Source organism: Erpetoichthys calabaricus, chromosome 17, assembly GCF_900747795.2.
Source record: "Erpetoichthys calabaricus chromosome 17, fErpCal1.3, whole genome shotgun sequence".
NCBI lineage: Eukaryota > Metazoa > Chordata > Cladistia > Polypteriformes > Polypteridae > Erpetoichthys > Erpetoichthys calabaricus.
In genome coordinates this window covers 53,933,544-53,960,464 of record NC_041410.2, presented here as the reverse complement: position 1 = coordinate 53,960,464, position 26,921 = coordinate 53,933,544, and the positions used below count along the sequence as shown (strand labels likewise).

Sequence of the window (26,921 nt, the reverse complement as noted above, 5' to 3'; positions counted from 1 at the left end):
GTCCATGGGAAAGTGCAGTTTTTAAATAAATAATTGTGTCCCAGAGTGTACAATCTCCATTCGGGTATGGGTGTTTGCGAACACATGTCGCTCCAGGTCTGATTGGGGTGCTTCGTTGATCAGTCACTAACGTGCAAATGCGAGTGGATCGGTCAGGTGCTTCTTTCACACCTCGGATGAAGCCGAGTATCATACCTGGGCCCATTCAGGCTATATAAAAGGAACCTGCAGGGTAGAGAGAGGATAGAGGGTGAACAGAAAGGACAGAATGAAAAGAGAAATAAAGAGAGACTGAGGTTAAAGAGATGGGAGAAAGAAGGTAGGATGGGGAGAAGAGAGCTAGTGCAAGAAAGAAAAGAGGCAGTCAGCCAGGAATGGTATCAGGAGAGGAGCGTGTGGCCACTGCTCAAGAGGAGACTGAGGGACACTCTTGCTGAGCGACTTCGGGAGCAGGAGTGACCAACTGCTCTAGGAGGGATCCTTTGTAAGGCAGAGGAATGGCAGCAAGAGTCAGAGGAGAAAGGCTCAAGCAAGTTAAAGAGATGGCTGTGCCTTTTGGTAGGACATATCCTATGGCTGCAAGAGCCCATCAGGGTTAGCGGAGGGGACACTGATTTTAAGAAGGATGCACCAGGGCTCATACATTTTTATAGAACTGCATCCTAAAGTCTATATAAACGTAGGGAATTCCAGTTCTGTATTACATCTTGCCTGAAGAAGGGGCCCGAATTACTCAAAAGCTTGCATATTGTAATCTTTTTAGTCAGCCAATAAAAGGTGTCATGTTGCTTGACGTCTCATTACAATATATAAGTGTAAACCCACTGTAGAATAGTTGAGTAGCTTAAAAAGTAAAAGTGCAGTGAATAATCATATTTGTATTTTGTAACTTTCATTTAATGTAATTATTGTGTTTTGTGCACTTTACTATTGTTTGCTGCTCTAGTACAGTATACAATATTGTGGTCATGCCATATAAATTATATATATGGTCAGTAGACTGCCAATAATGTCAAAATTGAAGTTCAAGGAAGCAGATTGGCACAGTAGCACTGCAGCCTCACGGTTTCAACAGAGCAAAGTCTTAATGGAGTTTGAATGTTGGTCCTGCACCTCTTTGGGGTTAATTCCATATCCCCGTGGCATGCAAGCTAGGTTAAGTGGGAACTCTGAACTAAGCTGGTAAGAGAATGAGTGAGTGTGTTTGTGTGTGTGTATGAGAGTGTCTTATAATGTCTTGGCACTGTGTTCAATATTAGTTCCTGATATCGCTATTATAGGCTCCAAAATCCTGAAATTGGTTTAAGCATATTTTTTGTAAGTGATGTTTTCTTACGTTGCGATAGCAGTGTCACACACATGTACTTGGGTGACAACTTGGGGGTCAGCAAGTAGTGATACCACCCTGAGTCGAGAGTTGGCGCTAGTGCCTAATGCTTCTCCTCTTTTTCCTTAACAGATTTGATGACCAGTAGCACCACTGATGTCACTTCCAGGCCATGAACCCCTGAGCCCACCTCTTCTGCTTTGGCTTCCTTTTCAGGGGTTCCACCACCAACTAGATTCATGCTGACTGTTGGCTCCCATCTGAAAGGATGTTCTCTGAATTCATTCTTTTTTTTTCATTTTATCATCAAATATACGGGGTTCGCCTTATGCTGCCCCAATGTTTTATCATTTCTTTGTGGTTTTTCTTACAGCAGGCACACATAAACATATTAAAAAATGTCAGAATCTGTAGGCTTTGTGAATTGAGATTTAATGTGAAAAGGTTCAAAGATTAATGTGTCTGTAATTTTGAATCATGAAGAAAATGCTGAGAGAAGAATAAAAATAATGTATTCAGACCGGTGTTTCAGTTTCTCATGACATGAAACACAAGAATTTTGCAACAGAGACAAATGCAGAGACTAATGTTTATGCATTCATCCGATTATATATATATATATTTTTATTATTTTAAGCAAAAAATTAGAAAAGGAGCTTACCTCCACTTTATTTTCTATGTAATCCCAAATGCCTAGCACCACAATCCTGAAGACTGTCTATAACAAAAACAAACATGAAAATTTGCTATAAAATAGTTAAACAACAAATACATTACTATTTATTTGCTGTTTCTTAAAATTAAGAACCTGAACACTATGATGTACTTTTGTTTTTGACTGTACGGGACTTTTGACACTAGTGCAGAATGTGACTTTATCTTTTATGTATTACTAAGTATGTATTTTATGGAAACACTAATATTTATATAAAAATGATTCTCCTTGCATGCATTCAACTGGATTTTTCATTTCATTATGGACCAGTACACAAAAAATCACAAATATTCATATAGCAATAATAATAATAAAAATAATAATTTATATAGTGCTTTCTCATGTTCAAGGTGCTTCACAGAGTCTCAGAAAGAAACAGCAGGTATAAGTAACACTGGATACAAATGTTCCCAGAATAGAACATTAAAACAGACAGATATAGGATACACAAAGCATTAAATAGAATAAAAGACAATAAACCAGAGAAAAATACTAAATTCAATACTAAAAGAAAAGCCTAGCAGATAACATTGTTTGTGATATAACACACACACAAATAATACTGAGTGCCTGAACAGAGAGGAAGACTGAGAGAGGAGGCAGAATGGCAAGTTAAGTTAAAGGCCTTCCTGAACTGATTAATTTTAAGTTGTTTTTTAAAAGAATGATTGGAGTCAGCTGATCTCATTCATTTCTGAAGGTCATTCCAAAGTCTGGGTGCTATGGAGCTGAAGGCCCTGTCACCCATAGAGTGCAGGTTAGTGTGGGGCACAACAAGATTACCAGAATCAGAGGACATTAGTGATGAAGAGGATCAGTGATGTAGTCTGGTACAAGGCCATTTTAAGCTTTGTAGGTTAATAATGGAAATTTATATTCAATTCTGTAAGACACAGGGAGCCAGTGGAGGGAAAGCAGAGTGGGTGTGATGTGCTTGTTGTTGCTGATTCGTGTTAGGACTCTAACAGCAGAGTTCTGAATCAACTGGAGCTGTGATATAAGATCTGAAGCGGCACCTGCCAGTAGGTAGTTACAATAATCGATGCAGGATGTGATAAAAGTATGGACAGGTTTCTCAGCATTAGAAAATGAAAAGAATGAGCAAACAGGGGATATGAGGTGAAAGTAACAAAGTTTCTTAATGTGGTTTATGTGGGCGGAATAAGAAAGGGAGGAATCAAAAATGACATCAAGATTCCTTGCATCAGAAAAAGGTCTGTCAAGAGTGACTGAGAATGAGCTAATTTTCTTAATTTGTTATTTAGTGCCAATTTGCAGGAGTTCAGTTTTGTTGCAAATTAATTTTAAAGAGTTCTACTCCATCCAGGTTTTAATTTCACTGCGGCAAGTTAGGAGCTGAGAAAGACCTGATGAAGTGTTACTTTTAACACTGAAATATACTTGAGTATAATCTGCATAACAATGATAACCCAGTCCATAGTTATGAATTATATGGCCAATGGGAAGCATATAGATACCAAAGAGCAGAGGCCAATGACAGAGCCCTGATGAACTCCTTGTGTGACTGGCACTGAGCTTGCCCCGCTGTTGCCAAGACTAACAAACACTTGCCTATCAGTCAGATAGGACTTAAACCACTAGAGGGCAGTGCCAGAGATACCCAGCATGTTCTCCATTCTGGACAGCAGAATGTCATGTCTGACAGTGTCAAATGCTGCACTGAGGTTTAACAGAATTAATATGCTGGTTTGTCCAGAGTCTGCTGCCATAAGCAAATCATTAGTTACCCAAAACAGAGTAGTTTCTCAGCTGTGCCATGTCCTGAAACCAGACTGAAAAGGTTCCATCAAATTATTAGGAGTTAAGTAATTGGTCAGTTGGGAGGCTACAACATGCTCAAGAACTTTTGACAGAAAAGGTAAGTGAGAGATGGGCTGAAAATTGTTAAAACTGTTGGCATCAAGACCAGACTTTTTTAACATTGGGGTTACAGAAGTGATTTTAAAAGTGGCTGGCACAAAGCCAGTGTCAAGGGATGTATTTATAATAGTTGTAAAAGTTGGGATTATGGCATAAAGGCAGGATTTAAGAAGTGTGGTGGTGATGGGGTCAGGTACACAGGTAGTCGGCCTTATCTTACAAAGCAGGTCATTAACAAATGCAGATGTGACTGGTAAAAATTTAGAAAACAGCTGGATGGAGTGAGAAAAATTTATATTAGTTGAATTATGTAGATCATTAATTTTATTGTGGAAAAACTGGTAGAATTTTTCACAGACTTCGGTAGAGGAGGTAACTGGGCTAGATGCAAGTTGAAGTCATTTATTGACTATAGAGAACAAAACCCTTGGGTTGTCATGGTCATTTTCTATTTTTCTACCATAATGTGTGTTCTTGGCTGCATTAAGTGCATTCTTATAAGCCCTTTGATGGTCTGAGAAAGCCTAAGTGTGTACTGGATGTGTAATAGTCTTAAGTATACTAACAAGTTACAAATACAAATAAGAATTATCTATAAGTAAATTAACAAAGTGTAGGTATTTACTAAGTTTAAAATGGTTAGAAATGCACAAATTTATCAGTTGCAGTTTCACAGTATAAGATGTCAGTCTTTGGCACTGTATATTATACTGTATATTGTACCATTTCTTGTTAAGATGTCTGCTAGACCAGCTCAGTACCATTCAGAACACAGGTAACAAAAACCATCTCAGCTATGCACCAGTTCAGTTTCCAGCCTTGAAAATATGCCAACATCAGCCATCCACGAGCCAGAAATTCACTCTCGTTCAAGGTTGCCACCTGAGCTATATTTCGAGCAGTGCTCCCACGACTTACTGTGTCTTCACAACACATACGGTGAGATCATTCATTTACTTTTATTTGGGATTGTGCCGTCTGCATTTCATTTTCAAACAATTGCAACCACTTCAGTTAAAGACAAGTTTAAGTCAGCTTTACAAACAAATCAACATTGCTTCTTTCATTACTTGTTTAAAAAACTGGACTGTGTTTATTATGAATGGATTTATCTTTGTGATTTCTTAGTTTTATATATGTATTGTTGGTGGATTTTGGTGGGGAACACAGTTTGTGCATTGCTTATTGTCTCTTCCGGCCTATTTATTCAAATGCTTTTTTATATAAATAGGTATGTGTATATGTATATGCATGTGAAGTATTTTTAACTTAATTTAATATGTTCCTTATTTTACACTTTCATTCTGTTAATAGTTGTTTTTCTCATTTGGTGGGGACATTGGGTTGGGATTGGATATGGTGCTATATTGAGAATAGTAGTTCAGACTCCTATTGGGACTGACCAGTGTTGTGTGTCGTACGCATTTTTTTTTTGTGTGTGAGTCTTTACCCATGGTACCTAAATACAGAGTTTAACTTCTACTTTTGAACTTGAATTCTACTTTGCCTATTAGTTTTTAGTTAGAAAAGAAACCATAAAATATCTGACTTTTGTTACATAAAAATACTGTATTACACACATATGTCTAGGAAAAAATATTTGTTGTTTTAAAATGTTTCTCCATTTCAGTCAACTTTGACAAAACTATTCTAATTCTGTCAAATTTAAAGTGACTTGGTGTTATCTGCACAAAAATGGTGGCCAGAAAAATGCTTATTTTCCATTCAAATTACTGTGGTCATGTGAAAAAGACAATCAAGGCTTAATAATGCATATAAAAAAAAATGTAATTTGAGTTAAAGAAAATTCCCCTTATGAAAGGGTTTTAAGGAACAGGTTTTGCAAAGTAGGGGAAATCTGGTCTACAGGAGCCTACAGACCACCCAGTGAGGACAACGACATAGAAGATGGGCTCGTCACCTTCTGGTTTTTGGTCCTTCTGGGGTAGATAAAAAGGCAAGCAGACACGCCTAAGGCAGTTCAGTTCTGACAGGGAAACTAGAAGGAACTTCAATCTGTGAGGACTGGAAGTGGAGCTCTCTAAATAGGAAGCTTGCTGTAGTCTCTGCAGGACCGAAACAGTATTGTCAAAATAACTAAACTCAAAAGGATTTTTTGGACTTAATCGTTTCTCGTGGTATATTTGGTGAAAGCAATATTTTTTTTATTGATAAACCATAAACCTCAGTTCACTCATTCACTCTGTGGGTGGTGTGCTGTCCATCAGCCACAATACACACACTTAAAAGAGATAAATTTGTAGCAAATATTTTTCTTTAGTTCCAAGTATTGTTTTCAATAATAACAGTTTTTTGAATGGTTATGTATTTAATCCTTTCCTTATATAATACATCTAAATTATTAACATTAACTGGAACTGTGTGTTGACCATTAAATACCCACAAACTATAAATCCATGGAGGTTACTCCAACCAAATTCAAGACAATATTTAAATTTTCCTCTTTATCTTTAACGCATCATATTTACTGAATACTTTTTTACTGATAATTTGCTACTGTCTGTCAAATCTTATTATTATGACTCCATATGTTGATTCAATACACTACTGGTGATAGATGAAGATTTTATTCAATTTATCTTCATATTATATTATTATTCTATTAATATTATTCCATTGTAATATTATTCATATTATATCACTATTAATATCATATTATTATTATCCTCAAATTATAAAACATGTTTCCTGTAGAGTTGTAGCAGATTTCTTCAGAGACATCTAAGGCATATGAGGGGACAAATATTTTCTTGTGTTTGCCGCACACTCAAGTAGAGGCACAGAACTTACTACATCTCTAAAATTGATAATGAATTATAGACAACTGCCCAAATGCTGAGTTATACAAACAGATTTCTATGTATTAATGGGAAATGGAGAAACTATTACTTAAATCATGTAATTCCCACTATGGACTTTAAGGAAAAAGGCAATAAGATGCTAGTTCATCAAATACATAAGAGACTTTCAGACCTATACCACAGAAATCAACAATCAAAGGTAATAAACACAGATTAGCCATATATTTATGGAATATTATAAAATATTTAACTTATAATTTAATAAGAAATTCTAAAACAAAATAGAAATATCACAACTTCAGGGTCTTATGATCTCTGTTCATTTTGTAACACCTCTGGATTTTTGAAATGTTTTAACCTTGTTTTGTTTTAATTTATTTTTGTGCATTTGTTTGATATTGTCTTTTATCTTGTTGATACCATTGTTCACTTTGCATCTTACATTATGTCTATGGTCCTTTATCATTGGTTTATTTGCCATTGATCCCCTTACCATCTAATTGTGTAAATAATCTGATTCCCTGACACTCTTTGGACTATAAAGGAACCACATGCGCTATCTATCCATAGTCACTTTCACATTTACTAAATGTTTTGGAAGAGTTAAAAAATTTTACCATTCAAAATTAATTTTAATAACATCAATATTTCCTTTCATATCAGCATCAGTCTGATTATTTGTGTTTAAACTCTCTCACAGCAGTTCACATTCCTAGGGAATTTGCTTATACAACCATTTTGAAAACCTATTTTACATGTAAAATATATATCTTAATTGTTGGGAGAATTAATAAATTAATATCATTTCTAAGCTTGTTGTTATAATTTATTAAAATGACTACAATATATTTTAACAAATCTTTATTTGAGAAAACAGGAGACAACAGTAACTTCATTCATTTGGAATACAAAAGGCATATATACATTTTTTTCAGACATATAAAACATAGGAGTGAAAGGTGCTACCTGTTTTTAAGTTCAGTAGAGTTATATGCATTATGAGGAATCAGATAAAAATTAAGGTAGTTTTTCTTGGTTAGCCATGAAGGGGTTCTGTTTTTTTCTGGTTTTTGCATGAAAATAATGAATGATAATCTAATAATGCTTACCTCTGTGAAAAATACCGATAGAATAACTAGGCTAATCCAATGAACAATACTTGCAAACTGGAATGCATTGGTAACTGCAAAAACAGAGAACAAACAGAAATCATGTAAAACAAGAAGAACTGCAATGACAATTTAATACAGGGCACATACTACTCTTTAATACAACTTCCTGTCTTTATCAGAGTGCTGCACACAAAACCAAACACAAAATCACTGAACAATAAAAAAATGTCAGTTTAACAAAAAATTACCACGTATCAAAGACCTAGCGACAAAGAAAGAAAAAGTGCATTGGAAAATGTTAGGCTAACACAAATTATAGTTCATAAAATGGCCAGGGATCTATAGTGGTTACATAAACAATGTGCCTGGCAGAAACAGGAAACCTGGCCATCCAGCACCTGTCTGGGCAATCTAACAGTACACAGCAAGATTACACATGATATACTACATAAAGATACCTTACATGATGTGTCTCAAAGGAAAATCAACTTTTCACTTATATGTCACCTATTTATTTTGCTTAACATGTTATCCAAAGTGACTCTCAGATCACAATTGCACAATAGAATTATTTTGGTAGTCCCACAGAGTGAGCACAAGCATTTGAAATGACTCACAGAAGGCAACACACTTCATAAGTAGTGATCAGTGAACCATGCTGAATCTTCAAGTTCGGTGTAATCTTGGAAATTTTCAGAAACTTCCCCACACTCAGTGAAATACATTTATGTCAATGAGGAAGGAGAGACTGAACTAGTTGTGAGTGGATTATAGTGATGTAACGGTCTTTTGTGTGTCCATTAGGGCTAGGGAATTGTCTGGCAACCATACTGAACTGATCATTGTGGCCAAATAGTGACCAGAGCTGTAAGGCAGCCATGCTAACCACTCTCCCATTGTGCCACTGTTAGTTAAAATGAATAGGACTAAATATCACAGCAGTAAAATTTCTTGCAGACAATGGTATCAAGATGGCAACAGGAGCAAGAAACATAAATTTACAGAAGCTTGGCCCCCATAGATTCCATAGCAAGTATTCAACCCTCTCGAAATGAAAAGTAAAAGTAGTTTTCCTTACCATGACACTGTTGCTTGCTCATTGCCACTGCTACTAAATATGCAAAACACTAAAGCATATGGATTCTTCACTCCTTCCTGTGTGCATCAACTACATAGCACTCTATTAAAGAAGTATATTCACCTATTATACACAGGTCACATACAAGTCCATACAAAAAGAAGCCACATTAAGACATGAATACACCAACATGTTTCCAATTTCCTTCAGTGTGCGCATTTTGTGTTTAAATATATTTGCAAGTTTTCTTATTTTTAGCATAGCAGTAACACAGTTCTTATTAAATCCATCCTGGAAGAAGAATTTCTTATGGTATAAAGGTTGATCCATTACTAGGATCAAAGTTACAGTATATATTCAGGTGCTGTCCCATCCAACATTGGCCTTGTAAAGCATCACAGGGTGGTTGGAACACAAAGTTTGAGTAAGCTGTCCATTGAATTTTCAGGAAAATATTTGGCAAAGTAGGGTCATCACTTGTAAAACATTTTGACAAATTTTGCTGATCAACACAGTTTCTAAGTGGTCTGAAGTGGTCTTTCATCAAAACATAATAACCCCTGGGAAGCACTGCATGCTAAATAGATGGGTAAATGCAATCAACAAGCACCTTTTATTATAATGTGTTTGTTTAACTTTTAGTAGTAGTGGACAGTCTCTTAGTAAATCTGTTCAGCTAAGTGTGTTTTATATTAAAGGTTTATTATTAATGTTGTCGCAGTTTGCTTCTCCTCCTCATGACATCGGTGCTAAGAGGGACTAACTCCAGATACCTTGAAGCACATTTTTCTCATTTCTGGAAGCAACCAGAGACTGACCAGTGAGGTCAGAAACAATTACAAGAGCCCAACTCCTTCCAGTCATGTGTCGTCAAGGATGAAAGTGGAAGCCAGAAGATCAGATAACTCCCTGCAATGCTGAAAAGGAACACCATCTAGCATGAGGTGCTTCTATTGTAAAAAGGGTCATAACCTACTGTATATGTTAAGGGAGTCAGCTACAAATGCCCACAGTAGGGGCTGTTTTTTAAATTGTTATATAGTGGAAAACCTTTCTGAGAGAAGACATGTGTCCAGAAAACCAATACAATACAAAGATCACTTTAATCCTAGAAACTGGGACTCAAAAATGAAGAGGAATATGCGTTTGTAATTTTGTTCTTAGAAACATTTGAATAAACCATATCTTTAAAGAATGTGGGGAGAAGGGCTGTAAGGCATCTGCCACACAAGCTGTTGACTCTCAGAAACTTGTCTTCAGGTTCTCTTGTGGCTTTCAGTCTGCCACACTTGTTCCTGCCAGAGTTTCCAAGATTCTTTAGATGGTGTAAGATACTCCTCACTGACACCTTTCTTTGCAATTTCTTTGCAGGAAAGCTCTGCACTTTTAAAGGTTAAAATGGCCTGTCTTCCTGTGTTAATTGTTAAATATTATGTTACAAACATACAGTGCAATATTGACCCACTAATGGTTTCTAAGGGTGTAGAAGCAGTTTGTTCCAACACTGCTTTTATATAGATGAAGGGTTTGTACTGTAAGTAATCACTGAAAGTTAGGATAACTGTTGGGATTGTTTGCATTAACTTTCAAGGTTTAATTAACTTTCATTGCTGCAGAAAATCTGTAAGTTGTTAACACATTACTTACCCAGACCTCTAAAATGTACATTATTTTTCAGTTTTTGACAACCTGAGATTTTTTTAATTTACATTTTACCACTTACTTTTATACCATTTCAGGTTATTCACTAAACTCGAACTTCCTAAATTTTGGAAAGATGTGGAAAAATTGAGTACTAGCCAAAAGTTTTAGAACACCCCAATTATTCTAGTTGTTATTGAAATTTAAGCAATTAAAGTCCTGTGATAAACCTGAAACAGTACAAAGTGTCTTTGCACATAACAGAAACAAAATTCAAATATGTAATCAGAAATTTTAAAACTTCAGAATCAAATGCGTATTAATCTTGTAGATTTTTTAATATGTTTGATTTAGCCATGGACATTTTTTTTGCTTATTTATGACTCATTAATGTATAATCTTTATATATAATCTTCATTTGGATCTTGATCTTTGTTTGTCCATGAATTCATGTTCCCCTGACCACCAGGGGGTGTCCAAGAGCCTTGAACACCATACACAACTCAGCCAAATGCAATTTTAGATAAAATGCAAGGTTGTTTAATCTTTATATATAATCTTCATTTGGATCTTGATCTTTGTTTGTCCGCGAATTCATGTTCCCCTCACACTGCCTTGGTTGTTACTTTTGTTTACAAACACTGTCGATACCACTCTTTGTGTTTAGATCTGGTGTCGACACCTGCTTCGTTGTCACGACTGTGTTTTTTTTGTGTTTCTATCAACCGTCGTTAGCAGCACTTCGTCCAAATCGAATGTTCACCCACTTCTTGGAGTCGGCAGTCAGAGTATATAAGTCAGACACACTTCTGTGATTTTCCATCAGTCGGCGTTTGGCGTTCAAGAAAGAAGCATTTGGTTCTTTCTTACTCTTTGGATTGCCACAAAGCAACCTGCGAGATTGGAGAAAGGTTGAGAAGAGATCGTGAGAGGAAACGACAGCGTCGTGAAAATGAGACGGACTGTGAACGGAGAGAAGCAGAAATGCTCCTCCACCACCACATAATTACTGTTCGGACAGTGATTCTGAGTAGGCCGTTCCTATCGAATCAATGTCCAAGGGTTTTGTTTTGTAATTTTGTTTCCCTTATAAAAAATCATAATGCTGTGCGACGAAGGGCCCAGTTCACGACTGGCAGCCGCGTTTAAACAGGGAGCCCTTCACAGACAGCTTTAACACGCGCAAGTTGGGCGCACATGGCTAGTGCTATATATTTGACATCTTTAATTTTTTTTCTTTGTCATTTCTTTTGCTCGCCATTTTGGGGGTGTTCTTTCGTACATATCTTTATTGCTGGTCACAGAGTTTTGCTTCATGGCCATTGCTACACCCTTTGCTGGTCACATGATATAGCAATGTTGCTGCACAGTCAGTGTTTAAGAATGTAGTAAGGTACTCAGTTTGGTCAAGTTTAAGGATAAAATCACTAAATCGTTAGTTAAATCATGAAATAATTAGTTAAATAGGGAAATGATTATTAGAGTGCCAAAACTTTTGGTTTGTTTTTTGACAATATGCTCTGTTTTTGTCTTTTTGACATTTAAGGTTTTGTCTTTTCTGTGATTTCTTCTAGTCTTTTCTCAACCTTTCCAGTCCTTTGACTTTCCATTTAACCCAAGAACATTACAATTATGTTCTTTAAGGTTTACATCACATTATTACCTGTAATTAAATGTAATATATCTGCAGCAAGAAGTGCATTCTACAGATATTGATATTTGATTTTGTCAGTGAACTGAAGCATATCCTGTGTAATGCATATAGAGAGATAAGATATCTTCGACTCCTTCCATCTCCCCAATTCTTCTCCCTATATACACTATTCAGATTAACTTCAGATATCAGGTTATCTGTAAGTTAGTAAGCCTTGCATATCCTGGAATAACTTCCAACGTGATGTAGAACCAAGTTTCAAACATAAACTTACTACACCAACTCTTTGGCCATTTGTGCCATGATTGCTTCTTAATTTTAATGGTACATCTTTATGTTCTCAAAAACACTTGCCAACTAGCTGTGCAAAAGTTATTTTAGTGAAAATTAAGTGAGATAATACAAACACATTGTTAAGCAAGAGTGATAGTTAAGAAGATGCTGAGCATTGGTGTTGATTGATGAAATATGCCAAAGTATTTTTCGCAGTGAATATGCTGTGCTTGCCAGTGACCTTGTTCACTGAATATTTTCCTGGAAATCCACCATGCGACTGGTTTAGATGACGTCCAGCGTGACGTGACAGAGCTGTAGCAGTCATGTGCAGAACATTTGTTTACACGTGTGTACTATCAGCATGCTCTGCTTTACATTTAAGTCACTTTCCAATCTGCTTTGTCCTTTGCTGATATCCCTACTCTAGCCTGAAAGACAATCCAATGGCAACAATTCCCAATATTCAAATCAGTCAAAAACAGAGCATAAGGTCAAAAAATCCAGTAAATTTACAAAGTACAGAATAATAAAATTGATCAATACCCACACATTCAATGAACCATTAGGGACTGTAGCCTTTAATCAGCATTTATAGAGCTGATGGTGGTCCCTAGTCCCTGAAGGGCAGGTGGTTACACTCATTGGGAGACCACCCACAAAACACATAGTACAATACATGGAAAGATACTTAGACATAAAGAATCTAACTTATCATCATTGTACAACATTAAAAAAAGAATAAAGCAGACATAAAAGAGCCATTTGAACTCTAGCCGGAGAGGGGGAATCATGGCAGAAACACAACAGGTGTACACTGACATGGACATATTATCTATCGGCACCACAAACCTCTAACCAGGAAGTGCTGGTACAGTGCAACATAAACCAAAATTGAGTCTCGCACTGACTCAATTTAAGGCAGTGCAGGCCGAATGCATACATAATTAGCCATGCTGCGCAGCGCCTAGTCAAAATAAACCTTAGGAGCTCTGCCCCTCTCCCCATCCTTCCAGAGTCAGAAAACACGTAACCTCAAGACCCTGTGAAATAAAAACAGAACATTTTATGACTATTTTCAATAATGAAATGCAATGGATCTGCACAGATACGATAACTCAGAAACAAAAACATGTGCCCAGTGTCATCCAGTCTACTGTATCTATGCAGATCCTTCGCATTTTCTCTTCCATCAGAAAGATATACATTTTTTGTTATTAGTTCACTGGGTTTGAGGTTTTATATATACTAGGGGGCTCTGCCCCCTGCTCGCTTTGCTTGCCAACCCCCATGTTGGACCTGTGGAAATTATTTATAGTGTTTTTTTTTTCATGGGAATTGTTACATATGCATTATGTTCACTTTTTATTTTAAAACTTCAGTAAAAAACAATATTTGGAATGAACTTTTCTTCAAGATCGCATTGAATTTTGATTCCGTGTTTTGTCTTACAGTGTGATAATGCGATATACAGTGGTGTGAAAAACTATTTGCCCCCTTCCTGATTTCTTATTCTTTTGTATGTTTGTCACACAAAATGTTTCTGATCATCAAACACATTTAACCATTAGTCAAATATAACACAAGTAAACACAAAATGCAGTTTTTAAATGATGGTTTTTATTATTTAGGGAGAAAAAAAATCCAAACCTACATGGCCCTGTGTGAAAAAGTAATTGCCCCCTTGTTAAAAAATAACCTAACTGTGGTGTATCACACCCGAGTTCAATTTCCGTAGCCACCCCCAGGCCTGATTACTGCCACACCTGTTTCAATCAAGAAATCACTTAAATAGGAGCTGCCTGACACAGAGAAGTAGACCAAAAGCACCTCAAAAGCTAGACATCATACCAAGATCCAAAGAAATTCAGGAACAAATGAGAACAGAAGTAATTGAGATCTATCAGTCTGGTAAAGGTTATAAAGCCATTTCTAAAGCTTTGGGACTCCAGCGAACCACAGTGAGAGCCATTATCCACAAATGGCAAAAACATGGAACAGTGGTGAACCTTCCCAGGAGTGGCCGGCCGACCAAAATTACCCCAGGAGCGCAGAGACGACTCATCCGAGAGGTCACAAAAGACCCCAGGACAACGTCTAAAGAACTACAGGCCTCACTTGCCTCAATTAAGGTCAGTGTTCACGACTCCACCATAAGAAAGAGACTGGGCAAAAACGGCCTGCATGGCAGATGTCCAAGACGCAAACCACTGTTAAGCAAAAAGAACATTAGGGCTCATCTCAATTTTGCTAAGAAACATCTCAATGATTGCCAAGACTTTTGGGAAAATACCTTGTGGACTGATGAGACAAAAGTTGAACTTTTTGGAAGGCAAATGTCCCGTTACATCTGGCGTAAAAGGAACACAGCATTTCAGAAAAAGAACATCATACCAACAGTAAAATATGGTGGTGGTAGTGTGATGGTCTGGGGTTGTTTTGCTGCTTCAGGACCTGGAAGGCTTGCTGTGATAGATGGAACCATGAATTCTACTGTCTACCAAAAAATCCTGAAGGAGAATGTCCGGCCATCTGTTCGTCAACTCAAGCTGAAGCGATCTTGGGTGCTGCAACAGGACAATGACCCAAAACACACCAGCAAATCCACCTCTGAATGGCTGAAGAAAAACAAAATGAAGACTTTGGAGTGGCCTAGTCAAAGTCCTGACCTGAATCCAATTGAGATGCTATGGCATGACCTTAAAAAGGCGGTTCATGCTAGAAAACCCTCAAATAAAGCTGAATTACAACAATTTTGCAAAGATGAGTGGGCCAAAATTCCTCCAGAGCGCTGTAAAAGACTCATTGCAAGTTATCGCAAACGCTTGATTGCAGTTATTGCTGCTAAGGGTGGCCCAACCAGTTATTAGGTTCAGGGGGCAATTACTTTTTCACACAGGGCCATGTAGGTTTGGATTTTTTTTTCTCCCTAAATAATAAAAACCACCATTTACAAACTGCATTTTGTGTTTACTTGTGTTATATTTGACTAATGGTTAAATGTGTTTGATGATCAGAAACATTTTGTGTGACAAACATGCAAAAGAATAAGAAATCAGGAAGGGGGCAAATAGTTTTTCACACCACTGTATAACTGGCCGTGAGTAAATATCCTTTCTTTGTCTGTTATAAATAAACAGACTTTTTCAAATGTTTGTCCTTGTGATTTGTTAATTGTCTTTGCAAAATCTATTCTCATGGGAAACTGTAAACGTTTTAATATGAATTGCATCATTCAATAAAAAACACTTTCTGATAAAACAATCTACCTACGAAAGTGGGAATATCCAGAGCCGATGTAGCCAGTGGCATTGTTCTCAAGAAGCTGCGGATTTCTGGCTATTGTGGATTGCACGCCATTGTAAGAAATAAATCTGGCCGACCGATAGTTCTGGATATTGCCATTGCATCATGATATAACTGTTGCAATGCTCTTGGACTACCTTGATATGATGATGGTAATATTACTGCTTTACCTGTTTTGAATTTGTGTGAACTATTAATATTTGGATTTTGAACATGATCAATGAGACCTTGCATATGTTCCGTTCTAAGTTTAGCTTGATTCGATTTAATAAAGATGAGACGATTAGCTGTAATGTTTACATATGCATTAATAATGTAATGTTGCGATAGATGTGGGTTAAATACATGGGAACGTATCGCTAATTTTGACCCGAAATATTGTGTGGGTGTTAATTAGTTTTTCTGAATGCATTTGTTAAATATTGTACGACCATCCTGTTTCACCATCTGGGAAAAAGAAAAGAAAGAGTAAAGAGTCAGCATTTGGCTATGTGCAGTACATCCGGAAAGTATTCACAGTGCATCACTTTATCCACATTTTGTTATGTTACAGCCTTATTACAAAATGGATTAAATTCATTTTTTCTCTCAGAATTCTACACACAACACCCCATAATGACAACGTGAAAAATGTTTACTTGAGGTTTTTGCAAATTTATTAAAAATTAAAAAAACGGAGAAATTTTGGAATAAGGCTGTAACATAACAAAATGTGGAAAAAGTGATGCGCTGTGAATACTTTCCGGATGCACTGTATTTGACAGAAATGACAAATCATGCTTTGCCTTTGGATATACATGAATATCTACTCTGTCTTTGACCTCTGTCTTTCGAAATAATTATCACTGACAATTTGTCACATGTGGGTTTATTATAAATGCAACTGTGATCTTTCGGATACATAAAGAAATCCAAGAAAATTTCTTTGTCTGTGTTTTTCTGTTAAATTTCGTGTAAAGTGCGATACTTTTGGATGTATGGATTTGTATCCATTATTGACTGTAGAATTTCTTTTACGTAAGATCATTTAACACTTTCGATTCTATGTTGCATCGCTTTTCTGTGATCATAAAGATACACCTGACTGAATTGTGATTTCTTTGAAATGTAACTTGTAGTACCTTTAATTGTTGTGAGAACACAGAATCTCATAGTGTATGGTCCATTATTGTGTAAATCAACATTTTGTGCATTGAATGATGCTAACGCGAAAAGATTATTGTAGACACGTATATTTTGACTGTAGTGTTTTTGGATTTCACTTTCAACAAGCAACAAATCATTGACTTCTTGCGGAAACACCTCTTCATTGGGAGGCAGCAGTACTTTTCCCCGATGGCAACACGAATGAGACGATCTACAAGTCTCCGACTTAAACTTTAAAGCCTTACAACATTTACATACTTCCAACATATCACCCATGTCCATATATAATCAATCTCTTTTTGCTGTTCGGTTATTTCACCTAGTAATAATTTCCATTTGTTTGCACGAATGCGATCTGTACTCTCTCTTTTTTTTTTTTTTGACACTTTCGAATTTTAGTACAGTAATCCCTCCTCCATCGCGGGGGTTGCGTTCCACAGCCACCCGTGAAATAAGAAAATCCGCGAAGTAGAAACCATATGTTTATATGCTTATTTTTATATTGTCATGCTTGGGTCACAGATTTGCACAGAAACACAGGAGGTTGTAGAGAGACAGGAACGTTATTCAAACACTGCAAACAAACATTTGTCTCTTTTTCAAAAGTTTAAACTGTGCTCCATGACAAGACAGAGATGACAGTTCCATCTCACAATTAAAAGAATGCAAACATATCTTCCTCTTCAAAGGAGTGCTTGTCAGGAGCACAGAATGTCACATAGATAGAGCAAACAAATCAATAGGGCTGTTTAGCTTTTAAGTATGCAAAGCACCGCGGCACAAAGCTGTTGAAGGCGGCAGCTCACACCCCCTCCGTCAGGAGCAGGGAGAGAGAGAGAGAGAGAGAGATAGAGAGAGACAGAGAAAAACAAACATGCAAAAATCAATACGTGCCCTTCGAGCTTTTAAGTATGCGAAGCACCGTGCAGCATGTCGCTTCACTAATCAGCTGCACAGAAGGTAGCAACGTGAAGATAATCTTTCAGCATTTTTAGATGAGCGTCCGTATCGTCTAGGTCAGGGGTCTGCAACCTTCACTATCAAAAGAGCCATTTTGCCCCCCCCTTCCTCCAAAGAAAAATAGTCTGGAGCCGCAAAACATAACACAGCTTATAAACTTTTAAAAGTTTTAATCTTTTTTTAGATTTTACATGTTACAACCACGGAATACAACAAACAGAAGTGCAGTGTGCATGTGTAGGGCTACTTTGAAATAAATTAAACTGAACTATGCAGGCCTATTTGGGTCCTTCCTATACCTGTGTAAAATTAAAATAAAAACTAGCCCGCTTTAATATAAATAAAACATTTAGCTGTAGCTTAGCAGCTTTAAAAAAGTAAACATTAAATTCCATTTCAGTGTGCTGAATCAACTGAAGCACCTGAACATACAAAAAAACCTACATCAGCTCCGGGTCCGAAATGAATGTGTTTTGTTTTTCTGAAAAATAATAGCTTATTAAATGCTATTGTTGTCACCTGTTTAAAATGACTTCTGTTTCTGAAGTTCGCTGCTGATCATCTCTATGTCGGGGCTGTACAATGTGACTTTGACCTTCACACAGGACTGCAGGCTCTCATGTGTGAGGCGGGAGCGATATTTGGACTTTATGAAGTTCATGCTTGAGAAAACTTGCTCACTTAAGTATGTTGAGCCAAAGATGGACAGGACTCCAAATGCATATTTTTTCATGTTCATATACGTTTCGGGAATGGCACTCCATGTGTCGAAAACAAATTTGTCGGGTTTGGGGAGGTTTTCAATATCACTCCATTTGTGCTCTTTAGCGAGAGTAGCCTTCTGACGGGTGACTTCTTCAAGATCCGCTGTCAGGCATTTGAACTTGGACACCCATTAATCTTTATCTGCTATGTCGTCCAGTTCAATTTCTAGATCGGGCTTACTCCTGTGAATGCGGATGTGTTCAGCAGGGATGGGTCGATGTCCAGGGGTGTGACAGGGAAGGAGAGAGAGTGTGTTTTTCCTTTCTGAACTCACTGAATCTTTCTCTAAATGCAGCTTGCATTTTCTGAACAATTTCCCATTTGTTTTTAAAGTCGGAGAATAGATGCTCTGATATTTTTATGAACGATTCTTTCATGTATTCTCCGTCCGTGAATGGCTTACCCCTCCTTACGATCTCTTGAGCTGCCACAAAACTAGCAGTTGTAGTTGACTGTGTAGAAGTGATCCACTTTTTGAAAGTATGTTTGCTCTGTTCAGCTTTCCGTTGCAGTTCTGAAATTGCTCTCTTTCGCTTATCTTCACTTGGGTATTTTTCAGTGAATGCTGAGAGCTTGTTTTGAAAATGTCTTTCAACGTTACATTTTTTGTTGTTCGATAATTTATCGCCACATATTAAGCACACCGGTAAGCCAGCGTCGTTGGCGGTGAAGGCAAATGCTTCTGTCCACGCAGAATTAAACTCTCTAAATTAGATGTTAAAATGTATAACAGTAGTAGTAGTAGTAAATAAACATATATATATATATATATATATATATATATATATATAAATACAAGTTAAATTAAGAAATTGCCATTATTCATTTTCATGGTTTTTATTTTTTTGTCAAGGCCAAAGGGAGCCACTGCAAGGAGGCTGAAGAGCCGCATGTGGCTCCAGAGCCGCGGATTGCCGACCCCTGGTCTAGGTGTGCGAACAGCCCCCCTGCTCACACCCCCTACGTCAGGATCAGAGAAAGCGCAAGAGAGAGAAAGAGAAAAGTAAGTTGGGTAGCTTCTCAGCCATCTGCCAATAGCGTCCCTTGTATGAAATCAACTGGGCAAACCAACTGAGGAAGCATGTACCAGAAATTAAAAGACCCATTGTCCGCAGAAATCCGCGAACCAGCAAAAAATCCGCGATATATATTTAAATATGCTTACATATAAAATTCGCGATGGAGTGAAGCCGCGAAAGGCGAAGCGCGATATAGCGAGGGATCACTGTACTGTCATATTTTTGAACTTGCTCTGCATGTGTGCACTCAGGTCCTAACCAGGGATTCGGAGTTGGTTTGTCATGTGATGGGTGCAGCAATGCGCTGTATCAGTGCATGCCCCTAACCTCCCTCTCTCTCTCTCTGCGTGTGTATCGCACCAAAAGTTTCAAATTCCACTGCTTTCATAATCTGTAACCTGCTCTGCATGTGTATGGCGCCAACATTTTTGAACACCTTTATGAAGTTCTACTGTGTCTTTTTCTCTTTGACTTTTATTTCTGACCCCGTTTGGACCTGCAAGGTTTTCAATTCCACTTGTTCCGGGCTGATTATTACTTTCCTTGCCTAGGTCACCGTCTCACGGGAACATGCTTCCAATGGATGTCAGTATGACGTGACTTGACCGTGTTGCGGGAAGTGAAAGTGTCTCTGCCTCTCTGAAGTGTCTCTCTGTCTCTCTTCAGAAGATCATGTCTCGTCGCAACATTTTTTTTTATAATAGATATAAATAAATATGAGGGGTGTTCAATGATTTATCTACCTGAGTATGAAAGAAAGTAGCAAGCATGTTGAAACAAGTCTTTGCACGTTGTGACCTGTCTCAAGGTTACTCATGTACAGTTGTGGCTCAGTGTGAGTCTAACATTCCAAGAGATAGGATGTCAGGAGAGTCCTCATGCAAATCAAATAAGAAAATGCTTGATTTGGAGCAACATTCAGTGATAAAATTTCTTACAAAGTAGGGAAAAAACCAAAGGAGACCCATGAACCCATGACTGCAGTTATTATGAGTCTGCCCCATCATCCTACGAAATAAAATTTTGGAGCAAGCAGTTTAAGTGGGGTAGAGAGTCCATTGAAGATGACCCTCACACTGGACGACGTGTGCAAGAAAGTCATGGATTTAATTTTGTCAGACAGACAGATTAAGGCTTCCTGAATAGCTAAAGAAATGGGCATCTCAGCAGGTTCAGTTTGGAAAATAATTCATGAAAAGTTGGGCATGTCAAAGGTCAATGCAATGTGGGTTGCAAGAATGCTGATGCCATGTCAGAAGGCCATGAGGCTCCAGTGCTGTCAGGAGAACTTGGAGATGCTCCATGAAGATCAACTGAATTTTTATTTTCACCATTTGGTGACTGGAGATGAGACTTGGGTCTATCACAGAGATCCTGAGTCCAAAATGGAGTCAATGCAGTGGAAGCACAAGTCATCCCCCATCCCAAAAAAGTTCAAGACAGAAAAATCTGCAGGCAAAGTCATGGCAACTGTCTTCTGGGATATTGAAGAACTTTTGTTTCAGAGTTCATGCCACATAAGACAACCATAACTGGGGAGAGTTATGCCAACACAATGATCACTTTGCGGGAGTCAAACAAGGAGAAAAAGTGAGGAAAACTCTCAGCAGGTGTGCTGCCTCTTCACGACAATGCACAGGTTCACATGTCATGTCAATCACAGGCTTCCATCCGAAAATCTGGGTTCCAGCAGCTGAACCATCCACCCTACAGTCCGAACCTGGCTCCCTCAGATTATTTCCCATTCTGAATTTTGAAGAAATCTCTCCATAGAGAGCAGTTTTCAAGTGATGGAGACGTCAAGGCAACTGTGACATCCTGGTTTGAAGGTCAAACAGAAGATTTTTTTTCAAAGGGGTTAAAGTCATTGCAGGAAAAGTGGATGGTCTATGAAGCTAACAGGGGGCTACATTGAAAAATAAAACAAACATTTTTTAAATTTCTTTTCTTTCCTGCTGTGGTAGAAAAATTACTGAAAACCCCTCATATATACAGTACTGTGCAAAAGTTTTAGGCAGGTGTGATAAAATGTTGTAAACAAAGAATGCTTTCAAAAATGGAAGTGTTAATCATTTATTTTCATCAATCAACAAAATGCAGTGAATGAACAAAAGAGAAATCTAAATCAAATCAATATTTGGTGTGACCACCCTTTGCCTTCAAAACAGCATCAGTTCTTCTAGGAACACTTGCACACAGTTTTTGAAGGAACTCGACTGGTAGGTTGTTCCAAACATCTTGGAGAACTAACCACAGATCTTCTGTGGATGTAGGCTTCCTCACATCCTTCTGTCACTTCATGTAATCCCACACACACTTGATGATGTTGAGATCAGGGCTCTGTGGGGGCCATACCATCACTTCCAGGACTTCTTGTTCTTCTTTACGCTGAAGATAGTTCTTAATGACTTTGGCTGTATGTTTGGGGTCGTTGTCCTGCTGCAGAATAAATTTGGGGCAAATCAAACGCCGCCCTGATGGTATTGCATGATGGATAAGTATCTGCCTGTATTTCTCAGCATTGAGAACACCATTAATCCTGACCAAATCTCCAACTCCATTTGCAGAAATGCAGCCCCAAACGTTCAAGGAACCTCCACCATGCTTCACTGTTGCCTGCAGACGCTCATTATTGTACTGCTCTCCAGCCCTTCGACGAACAAACTGCCTTCTGCTACAGTCAAATATTTCAAATTTTGACTCATCAGTCGAGAGCACTTGCTGCCATTTTGCTGCACCCCAGTTCCTATGTTTTCGTGCATACTTGAGTCGCTTGGCCTTGTTTCCACGTCGGAGGTATGGCTTTTTGGCTACAACTCTTCCATGAAGACCACTTCTGGCCAGACTTCTCCGGACAGTAGATGGGTGTACCTGGGTCCCACTGGTTTCTGCCAGTTCTGAGCTGATGGCACTTCTGGACATCTTCCGATTTCGAAGGGTAATTTTTTTTTAATTTTAATAATTTTTTGCATTTATATAGCGCTTTTCTCACTACTCAAAGCGCTCAGCAATTGCAGGTTAAGGGCCTTGCTTAAGGTCCCAACAGAGCAGAGTCCCTATTGGCATTGACGGGATTCGAACCGGCAACCTTCCGATTACCAGTGCAGATCTCTAGCCTCAGAGCCACCACTCCGGTAATAAGCTTGATGTGTCTTTCATCTGCTGCACTAAGTTTCCTTGGCTGACCACTGCGTCTACGATCCTCAACGTTGCCCGTTTCTTTGTGCTTCTTCAAAAGAGCTTGAACAGCACATCTTGAAACCCCAGTCTGCTTTGAAATCTTTGCCTGGGAGAGACCTTGCTGATACAGTAGAACTACCTTGTGTCTTGTTGCTATAATTGGTTGATCATACACCTGACTAGAATCCTACAAAATCCCTTACTTTGTACAAGTTTACCTATAAGAATTGATGCTGGTTTGAAGGCAAAAGTAGTAACACCAAATATTTATTTGATTTAGATTTTTCTTTTGTTCGCTCACTTTGCATTTTGTAAATTGATAACAATAAACAATTATTATTTATATTTCTGAAAGCATTCTTTGTTTACAGCATTTTTTCACACCTGCCTAAAACTTTTGCACAGTACTTTATATACACACATACAGTGTCATTCATATAATCCAGTATACATATAAACTGCAAATTTGTTGTATTTTGTTGTTATCATTTCATCTGCACCTTTTTTTTGTCTGAGGCAGGGTGGCATTGTGGTTAGCACTGGTGCCTCATAGTACACGTCACATTTCTGGCTACAATAATTGGTCCTGCATAGTTAGCAAATGCCCCCCTATCCCTCAGGGGCAGTTAAAAGACTATGGCACCATTATAAACTTCTCAAAATTAGTTTAGTCCCCCCTTCAATGCATTTCACAGAGTTCCCCAAGATTTCTGTGATTCTGCTAAATTCTCTGCTAAGCGAACTCTGAGGGGTTCACTCATCACTACTGAGCACATAGTAACATCCTTCTGACTTTACATTTTCATTTGAATGCCACAAAATAACTCTAACTCTTGAGCAGAAAAACAAGGTTTTCACTTGTTTATTTTGCTGAAATAGAATCTCAGGTTTGCTATTTTCAGGGCTGTCACAACAGGTTTAATCCACCTGGAATGCATGTTAATTTTAGAGAACCTATTGAGTATAATGAGGAGGTGTATTTACAAGTGAATGGAGTCTCAGAAAGGTGATTATTAGCAATCAATCCCACAGTGGCTGATGAACTGAGCAGTCAATAACAAGATATTCCAAAAAGAAAATTCCACAAAAAAGAAAATCTACTAGTGCTGACGAAAATACAATATTTAAAAGAGTGATAAATATACAAGACTGACCAAAAGCTTTTTACACAAATATATATATCATAATGCTACTGATACAGGCAAGAAAAATAATTTAACTTCTGGATAACAAAACAAGGAATAATCCAAATTAGTAAAAGTCTCAACCACATCAGTTGGATGAGCAAAAACAGCAAGGAGATGTAGGCAGCAGTGAATTTCAAGCTTTACATACACTTATATACATAATATGTTTGTGATTCTCCTGTGATGCAATTTTTAGATTTTTGAAGGACACCACTATGTTGTGATCAATTGTTTGTTTCTACAATGGCATTGATATTATTGGGTCAAATATATGAAGGTCTGTATTTTGCATTTCATGTTTGTCCAAGATTATGGACATCCAAAACATTTCTTTCATGCATACTTTCTGATTGATTTCCAGGCTTTAGAAGTTTATTCAGAATCTGCTTGACTAAATTCTATTAGTTAATGTTTTGTTATGGCTCTGTATATGTATGTACTGTATGTTTGCATGTATGTATGTATGTATATATATATATATATATATATATATATATATATATATATATACACAGTGGTGTGAAAAACTATTTGCCCCCTTCCTGATTTCTTATTCTTTTGCATGTTTGTCACACAAAATGTTTCTGATCATCAAACACATTTAACCATTAGTCAAATATAACACAAGTAAACACAAAATGCAGTTTGTAAATGGTGGTTTTTATTATTTAGGGAGAAAAAAAATTCCAAACCTACATGGCCCTGTGTGAAAAAGTAATTGCCCCCTGAACCTAATAACTGGTTGGGCCACCCTTAGCAGCAATAACTGCAATCAAGCGTTTGCGATAACTTGCAATGAGTCTTTTACAGCGCTCTGGAGGAATTTTGGCCCACTCATCTTTGCAAAATTGTTGTAATTCAGCTTTATTTGAGGGTTTTCTAGCATGAACCGCCTTTTTAAGGTCATGCCATAGCATCTCAATTGGATTCAGGTCAGGACTTTAACTAGGCCACTCCAAAGTCTTCATTTTGTTTTTCTTCAGCCATTCAGAGGTGGATTTGCTGGTGTGTTTTGGGTCATTGCCCTGTTGCAGCACCCAAGATCGCTTCAGCTTGAGTTGACGAACAGATGGCCAGACATTCTCCTTCAGGATTTTTTGGTAGACAGTAGAATTCATGGTTCCATCTATCACAGCAAGCCTTCCAGGTCCTGAAGCAGCAAAACAACCCCAGACCATCACACTACCATCACCATATTTTACTGTTGGTATGATGTTCTTTTTCTGAAATGCTGTGTTCCTTTTACGCCAGATGTAACGGGACATTTGCCTTCCAAAAAGTTCAACTTTTGTCTCATCAGTCCACAAGGTATTTTCCCAAAAGTCTTGGCAATCATTGAGATGTTTCTTAGCAAAATTGAGACGAGCCCTAATGTTCTTTTTGCTTAACAATGGTTTGCGTCTTGGAACTCTGCCATGCAGGCCGTTTTTGCCCAGTCTCTTTCTTATGGTGGAGTCGTGAACACTGACCTTAACTGAGGCAAGTGAGGCCTGCAGTTCTTTAGACGTTGTCCTGGGGTCTTTTGTGACCTCTCGGATGAGTCGTCTCTGCGCTCTTGGGGTAATTTTGGTCGGCCGGCCACTCCTGGGAAGGTTCACCACTGTTCCATGTTTTTGCCATTTGTGGATAATGGCTCTCACTGTGGTTCGCTGGAGTCCCAAAGCTTTAGAAATGGATTTATAACCTTTACCAGACTGATAGATCTCAATTACTTCTGTTCTCATTTGTTCCTGAATTTCTTTGGATCTTGGCATGATGTCTAGCTTTTGAGGTGCTTTTGGTCTACCTCTCTGTGTCAGGCATCTCCTATTTAAGTGATTTCTTGATTGAAACAGGTGTGGCAGTAATCAGGCCTGGGGGTGGCTACGGAAATTGAACTCAGGTGTGATACACCACAGTTAGGTTATTTTTTAACAAGGGGGCAATTACTTTTTCACACAGGGCCATGTAGGTTTGGATTTTTTTTCTCCCTAAATAATAAAAACCATCATTTAAAAACTGCATTTTGTGTTTACTTGTGTTATATTTGACTAATGGTTAAATGTGTTTGATGATCAGAAACATTTTGTGTGACAAACATGCAAAAGAAAAAGAAATCAGGAAGGGGGCAAATAGTTTTTCACACCACTGTATATATACTGTACATATATTTTTTTGATTGGGTTTTTAATTCCTTTTTCCACTACTGAGTTATTTAAATTACAAAATGTTTTGTACTTGAGGATCTGCCAGATAAAATAAAAAACACTCATTATAAAAAACTGGCAAGTATAGTCTGGAACTCGTAAAGATGACTTTCCCTACAGATGCTTGTCATTACATTCAACGCATAAAAAGATAACATTGTACCATCATACATGGCATGTGAAAATCCTTTGCTGTAACATATATTGTTTATGATCAGTGCGGACCCCCTTGGCAGTTCCTGGTGACTACAAAACTACAAAAAAAAAAAAAAAAAAAAAAACTAACTGTATATGCAATTAGTTGAAGCCATACATTGCGAATCAACAAGGTAATGCAAACACTTGACCACTGTTTGCATCAATTTGACTTTTAGATAAGTGAGTCTGCAGTCATTTGAAAAAGTAAGTACACCCCATAAAATGATTTTTATTTGTTAACATATGTGGACATAACAATATTTGAATTTCATTTAAACAGTATCTATAAATAAAGTTGATATAACAAACACCATGCTACATTTCCATTTTGTAATCTAGTACATAATTATATAAATGGATGTGGAAAAAGTAAGTACACCACTACGTTTGTAACTGCCTCAAATAGCTTAAATTAGAAACAGGCACACCAGATCAGATGCAAATGTTTAAAACATCATTAGAGATGATCTT

The 26,921-nt window shown here is 37.6% G+C and overlaps 1 protein-coding gene across 1 annotated transcript in view; it reads right to left on the bottom strand.

Moving 5' to 3' along the window:
• tmem266 (transmembrane protein 266) overlaps positions 1-26,921 on the bottom strand; it is a 481,028-nt gene that overhangs the window by 148,384 nt on the left and 305,723 nt on the right. Inside the window, exons 5-6 of the mRNA XM_028823201.2 lie at positions 7,855-7,928; positions 1,989-2,045 (exon numbers count right to left, since the gene is read on the bottom strand). Of these exons, the coding sequence (XP_028679034.1) occupies positions 1,989-2,045; positions 7,855-7,928 (131 nt within the window). The remainder of the gene's footprint in view (positions 1-1,988; positions 2,046-7,854; positions 7,929-26,921) is intronic.